Source organism: Lathyrus oleraceus, chromosome 1 (assembly GCF_024323335.1).
Source record: "Lathyrus oleraceus cultivar Zhongwan6 chromosome 1, CAAS_Psat_ZW6_1.0, whole genome shotgun sequence".
NCBI classification, from domain to species: Eukaryota; Viridiplantae; Streptophyta; class Magnoliopsida; order Fabales; family Fabaceae; genus Lathyrus; species Lathyrus oleraceus.
In genome coordinates, this window is record NC_066579.1 from 363997887 (window position 1) to 364005329 (window position 7443).

The 7443-nt window shown below is 34.5% G+C and overlaps 1 protein-coding gene across 1 annotated transcript; it reads left to right on the forward strand.

Moving 5' to 3' along the window:
* The first annotated feature begins 2811 nt into the window (after positions 1-2811).
* LOC127136727 (putative disease resistance protein At1g50180) lies at positions 2812-6679 on the forward strand. The gene is made up of 2 exons (XM_051063257.1): positions 2812-4032; positions 4431-6679. Exons 1-2 carry the CDS (start codon positions 2976-2978, stop codon positions 6203-6205), a joined length of 2832 nt encoding a protein of 943 aa, XP_050919214.1. The 5' UTR covers positions 2812-2975; the 3' UTR covers positions 6206-6679.
* The last annotated feature ends 764 nt before the right edge of the window (positions 6680-7443 follow it).

The following is a 7443-nucleotide window of genomic DNA, read 5'->3' on the forward strand; positions in this document are numbered from 1 at the left end:
TTTTTTTTGTTTTTTTTCCGTTTTTTTTTTGTTTTTTTTTTTTTTTTTTTTGTTTGCATAACACGTGGGCTTCGCCTAGCGAGCATGACAACTCATGAACAAACCTTTGCTCCTTCAAGATTAACGTTTTGACTGACGAATAGATCCCTGTTGGAAGTAACTCAAGTCTTTCCCTTGTGTTAACTGATCATCTAAATAGAACTCACAAAGTGTCCTGGATGATGTTTAAGCTTCTTGAAGCTAATCCCGATTGACATGATGAAATGCAATGTATCTAATGTTAAATGACCTAAAAATGAATGCGTGAATAAGGAGGACAAATTTTGGGGTGTTACAAGTCACATACTATGTCGTTTTCTTTAAGGCGTTTCGTCGTACTTCCAATAATTATGCAATGCGGTCGAGTTTCAATGACGTCTCCGGAATAAAACAACCCGTTCAATTTTACGATTATCACTTGCACTGTAATAAATCATTCAAAGAAATACACCTTCAGATGGTGTTTAAATCACTCGTAGTATCTGAAAAGATTTAGTCGTTGATGACACAATAAGCCACTCGAAAAATAAATAAGAATATAAATAATTTGAGATGGAGAGAATAAAGAGGGAGAATAGAGATTCCAAAAATTCAGAAATCTGAAATTATTTGCAACTGAACTGAGGAACCCTATTTATGGGTAAGGGATTCAACTGAGTGAAGAGAAAATAGTGGGAGAGAGTTACTCAGTTAAAACTAGGTTTTGGTGAGTGACACATTATAATATTTATTATTAATTAATTAATATTGATTAATTAATTTCTACATAATTAACTTCCATTAATTAATACAAATGACCTTTTCAAGTTCACATAAACTTTTCCAACAATCCCCCACTTGAATTTAAAACTGATTTTAGAAGTAACGTCAAACGTTTCTAAGATTATGCATAAGCAAAGGTGTCTACGACTTGAACCTTTGCGTAGCAAATAGGATTCCGATTCAACAAGAGTGACACAATTGTCTTGAACTTTATCTCAGACATCATACCCGCACACAACCTTTTCTTAAGGTGTATTCTAATAGCCCGTGCTTTAATGGCTCTGCACGTGTATTCCGATTTAGTGAAAGCTCTAGGAATTCTGCCCCAAAATTTCATAGGAATCGGCCCAAATTCCACAATCACAAAGGTGATAGTCTATCAAGAGTACTCATGTAGCCTAGGTACTTCCTCATACAGAATATAGATCTTATTAAGAGCTTCTATTATCTCATCCTCTTATTACTTTAGGACTCATGCTTCACTTGCATGACCATCTTATATTACTCATAACTTATTACCCATTAAACCTATTTCTTGGTATCTCTAGTCATCTAGGTCGAGTTACCATCATGAGCAACTCATTTCTTTATAGGCATTAGTCTCATCTTCTTAGATTTATTGTGGACTTTATCTCTAGCTAATCCTTTTGTCAAAGGATCTGTTAAATTTTTATCAGTGTGTACATAATCCACTCTTACAGCTCCTTTAGAGATACAACCTCTGATGGTGGTGTAATTTCTTCTTATTTGACATCTTTTACCATTATAATAACGATTCTCAATTTTTATAATATTCGCGGTACTATCGCAGTGGATCAACACAATTGACATAGGTTTTTTTCCATAAAGGGATCTCAGGTAGCAAGCATCTTAACTAATTTGCTTCTTCACTAGTTGTGGCTAGTGTTATCATCTCAGACTCCATTATGGATTGAGTCAGGATAATCTGTTTCTTTGAATTTCAAGATACTGCTCCTCCAGCTATATATAACCACTAGTAGCTTTGGAATCATCCGATAAGATGTTCCAATCTACATCATTGTACCCTTCCAATGTCTACAGCATAACAAACACCATGAGTCCAATTTTTTTAGTCAAGAAATGTCAAGGATGTGTTGGTGTTTTCTAAGCAATTCCATTTTATTAAGTAGTACGAACACACGACACTTGATGAATGATGTCATTTATGTTATAAAATATTTGAGAATAAATTCATTGTCATTATCATATCCAATGTATTTAATTTTTTATTAAATTGAGTATGAAAATTTGAGACAAATGATCAAATGAGATTAGAATTTAGAAGTCTCTAATTCTAATCTCACAAAAAAAAAATCAAGTGAATCTGTTTTTGTCAACAACAAATGAGATTAGAAGTCTAATTCTAATCTCACAAAAAATAATCAAGCCAATCAACTTTTATCATCAACAAGTAAAAATATATTTAAATCTAAATATGCATTAGATATATAAGAACTCTAAGAAAACTTCTTCTATTTTTACTTTGCTTTGCAAGGATCCCAATAGAAAGAATTAAGCATTCTATAAATCTCATCTTCAACCCTAGTTGGAATTTGGAAGCATTCTAGAAGTTAGATCTCAAAAGATTTGTTTCACATTGTACTTTCTTAATGAATTCTTTATTCTAAAATTGGGACTGTCACACTTGTTCATCTCCAACTTAGATATATTAATGCAAGTGATTGCAACCACAAATTGTCTCTTTGTATTATGTAAATTTTTGTAAGCATGATGTATCAAAGTGTCTCACGGCTCCAAATTTTGAATTATTCCTACCCATCTCACTCCTTTATTGTTTGATTTTTATTTTTGTGCTATTTTTTCTTTAAAAACCGTTTCTTTTTCATTTAAAATTTTGGATTACTTTTGTTTTGTTGACGTAGACTCCACTACTAAACACTGTCGACATACAATTCTAAGGCCTCCCACATTGACTTTATTGTGTTCCAATTTCTTGGAAGTTACAAGGAACTTGTCTCAAACTATCACTATGTTCCACAATATAGTGCTATGCTACTAGCTTCAAAGTCAAAGTCAACCCCAACTTCTTCTACTGTTGAAGTTTGATGTTAGATTTCTATTATTGGACCAAATGGGTTATTGATAATCAGAAAAAAATCATTGTTTGATAAAAAAAGCAACAATTTTGCAAGATGGCAAAATCAATAGTAGACTTCACAGTACAAAAAATCAGTGATTTACTCATTGAAGAAGCTGTGTTCTTATATGGAGTAAGAGACAAAGTTCATCAGCTAAGAACCGAGTTAAGGATGATGGAGTCTTACCTACAAGATGCAGACAGAAAACAAGAAGAAGATGAAACTGTCAAGAACTGGATTTCAGAAATAAGAGAAGTTGCTTATGATTCTGATGATGTCATTGAAGCTTATGCACTCAAAGGAGCTTCAAGAAGAAACAGCATGACAGGTACCTTAAACAGAATCAAAAGTTTCATTTCAGCCATCAGCAGGTTAATAGAGATTCATCAAGTAGGTTCACATGTTGATGATATCATTTCTAGGATAACTAGTCTCACAAAAAGCTTAGAAACTTTTGGCATAAGAAGAGATAGAGGAGAAGCTTCAAGTTCAATACATGGGAGACAAAGAGCTTTGAGAAGATCTTATTCTCATGTTATTGAAGAGGATATAATTGGTGTGGATTATGATGTTAAGATTTTGGAGTCATGTTTGGTGAGTAACAACAATAAGGGATACAAAATTGTTGCTATTTGGGGTATGGGAGGTTTAGGGAAAACAACATTGGCTAAGAAGGTTTATCATAGTACTAAAGTTAAGCAAAATTTTGAGAGCCTAGCTTGGGCTTATATATCACAACATTGTCAAGCAAGGGATGTTTGGGAAGGGATTTTGTTGAAGCTTTTATCACCTTCTAAAGAGTTAAGAGAGGAGCTTGCGAATTTGAGAGACGACGAGGTTGCGAAAAAGCTTTATCAAGTTCAAGTGGAGAAGAAGTGTTTGGTGGTTCTTGATGATATTTGGAATGCTGATAGTTGGAATAATTTGAGTCCTGGTTTTCCAACTGGGAGATTGTTGTCTGTTGGTAGTAGAATATTGCTTACTACTAGGAATACTGATGTTGCTTTGCATATGGATCCTACTTGTTATCTTCATAAACCAAAGTGTTTGGATGAAGATGATAGTTGGGAGCTTTTTCAGAAAAAGGCCTTTCCAAAATATGATGATCCAGGTATGTAAATTTAGTTTCTCTACTTCAATAATGCACTCTCTCAATGTCTATGAATCACGGACACCGAAAACACGACATGTAAGACTTTTAAGAAACCGTTGAATTGAACTGAACCGCAGAACCGACCTGTAATGTTTGGTTAGTGAGCCAAACCATATTGCATAAATAGTTTCAGAACCGAACTGTAATGTTTGGTTAGTGAACCAAACCATATTACAAATATAGTTTTAGAACCGAATCAACTGACAAATGAACTGAACCGAAACTGACACAGACACGTCTTTTAGGTGTCGTGTGCTGCATAGCTCAATATTGATCATGATATAGTTGTTAGTTGTTTACCTTGTTGATGAACCTTCTTGTGACCAAACTATGCTTTCTTTTTGCTTTGCACACAGATTCTAGCATTACCACAGAGATGGAGAAATTGGGAAGAGAAATGGTTGGAAGATGTGGAGGTTTACCTCTAGCCATAATTGTCCTTGGAGGACTATTAGCATCAAAGCCATCATTTTATGAATGGGACACAGTGAGACAGAACATCAACACATATCTTAGAAAAGCAAAAGGCAAAGAACAACTCTTAGGAGTATCTGAAGTACTAGCTTTGAGCTATTATGAATTACCTTACCAATTGAAGCCATGTTTCCTACACTTAGCACATTTCCCTGAAAACTTAGAGATACAAACAAAGAAACTTATAAGAATATGGGTGGCAGAAGGTATCATATCATCGGTTCAAAACGCCGGAGACAACGAGGAAGCTCTCGAGGACGTGGCGCAACGCTACTTGACCGAACTCGTCGAAAGGTGTATGATTCAGGTCGTTGAAAAGAGTTCAACAGGAAGAATTAGAACAGTTCAGATGCATAACCTAATGAGGGACTTATGTGTGTCTAAGGCATATGAAGAAAACTTTCTCGACATGATTGGTTCGCGAAATGTAGATCAAACTAGTACCTTGAAAGACATGATTGGTTCGCGAAATGTAGATCAAACTAGTACCTTGAAAGCGAGACCGACTGGTAAAGTTCGAAGGGTCGCGCTATATCTTGATCAAGATATTGATAGGTTTTTGCCTAGAAACTTAAAAAGCCATCACCATCTTAGGTCTATACTTTGCTACCATGAAAAAACAGCTAGGTTAAGCGAATGGAGTTCGATGAAATCGGTTTTCAAAAAATGCAGGTTACTTCGAGTTTTGAATTTGGAAGGAATACAATGTCAAATGGGAAAATTACCTAAAGAAATTGGCTTCTTGATCCATTTAAGGTTTCTAAGTCTAAGAAACACGAAAATCGACGAGTTGCCAAATTCAATAGGGAATTTAAAGTGCTTGCAAACCCTAGATCTCCTCACAGGAAACTCAACAGTTCAAATACCAAATGTCATAGGAAAAATGGAAAAGTTGAGGCATTTATTTCTACCGGAATCATGCGGCAACGACGTCGAAAAATGGTGCATATCCAATCTGAAAAGCTTGCAAACCCTAGTAAACTTCCCTGCAGAAAAATGTGATGTAAAAGATCTCATGAAACTATCCGATTTACGAAAATTGGTCATAGATGATCCAAATTTCGGAGAAGTCTTCGAAAGTACAAATACTAATGTAACATTCAATCATCTTGAGTCATTGTTTTATGTTAGTTCTGAGGAGATTTCAATCCTAGAAGTTTCTGCAGGGTGTCCTAATCTTTACAAGCTTCACATTGAAGGACCTATAAGCAATTTTCCATCACCAAACCAAATTTCATCAAAACTTGCTAAGCTTAAACTACAAGGTTCAGGACTAGTTGTTGACCCAATGACAACATTGGAGAAGCTACCAAATTTAAGGTTGCTTGAGTTGCAACTTGACTCATTTTTAGGGAAGAACATGGTTTGTTCTAGCAAAGGTTTTCCTCAGTTAAGGTCACTTGTTTTGAGTGATTTGCCTAATCTTGAAGAGTGGAAGATGGAGAAAGGGGCTATGTGTTGTCTTGGGAAGCTTGAGATTTCGAATTGTACTAAGCTTGAGGTTGTTCCTGATGGGATTAGGTTTGTGAGTAGTTTGAAGGATTTGGAGATTAGATCAATGTTTGCAGTGTTCAGAATGAAACTTGAGAAAGGAGGTGATGAACATTACAAAGTTCAACATGTTCCATCTTTGGTGTTTCGTTATTGTGACTATTAGAATTGTTTGTATCTGAAATGCATTGTAAATGGTTTCTTTTTTTTTAGTCTTGTAATTTTGTTAGATATTTTTATGACTTCAATAAATTCAGAAATAATCTCTGTCATGTAACAAAGATGAGAGGTGATGTTTTTGTTTTAATATGAAGTTCATGTAGCAAAGATTTGAGCCGAAGAAGTTCTGAAGTCACATATGTCGCACACCTGTATTAAACTTCTGTGCTGGATCAAAAGTCTACTTATCGTTTCTTGGATCACCAAGACAGTAGATTGTTTCATAAGTAGGCACAATAGTCGGTTGTGGATCTCCTATCATCAATGTTAGAATGATTAGTGGAAGACATTTTTGTGTTTGATACCATAGGTGTAGGGATTGAATTAACATCGGTTATGTTGGTTTTTGAAGTTGCATCTGCTTCTTAGGGTTTATGTTTTGTTATTTGTCATTTAGTTTTTGATTTTATTTTTATCGTTATTGAATCTTTTTCCATGATTGCACATCTTAAGGTTGAGTGCTTAATCCATTTTACGCATACATAAATCAAATTGTTTGATTATAATTATAGCAATATACTTTTAGTCAAATTGTCAAATTTTTGAATCAAAAACCACATTTGAGAATAGTTCAAGTCATGGCAAGTTTGGATTCCAAATAGCACTTCATGTTTTGCAAAAATTCATTGATAAATTATATGAAATTAAAACATCAATATTTATTTGTTGTAGACATGATTTGAAAATACGGGTTGTCGTTCTTGTCACCTTGATTCGAAATCCTGAAAAACTGAGTGATCGGATCTTCCTCTGTATCTCACACTTCCTTTCACAACTCTGAATGGGGCAAGCTGTTGAACCGTCAATTGTCTTTTTGTTTATGTGATTACGGAGGGGACCTAGCCATATAATATATATAACCCTAGTCCCTATCCATTATGGGCCAAGGGTTAAAGTCCACACTTTTGTCTAGACCAATCAGGTTTTAGATACTCAACCTTTAATTAAAAATATCACTTAACTAATAAAATGACTTATTTATGCACCCCATCAGAATCACGATTAACCTATTTTTCACAAACTAAATAACAATTGATTGTAGTCCACAAAAAGTTAGATAAATCTAACATTCTCCCACTTCAGCAAAATCAATTGTGTGATTTTTATTTTAAAATATATTTTAAGGAAATGTATGATTCCAAGTGTAGTGTCTGAATATGACTCCATCCAACAAAAGTCAAACAA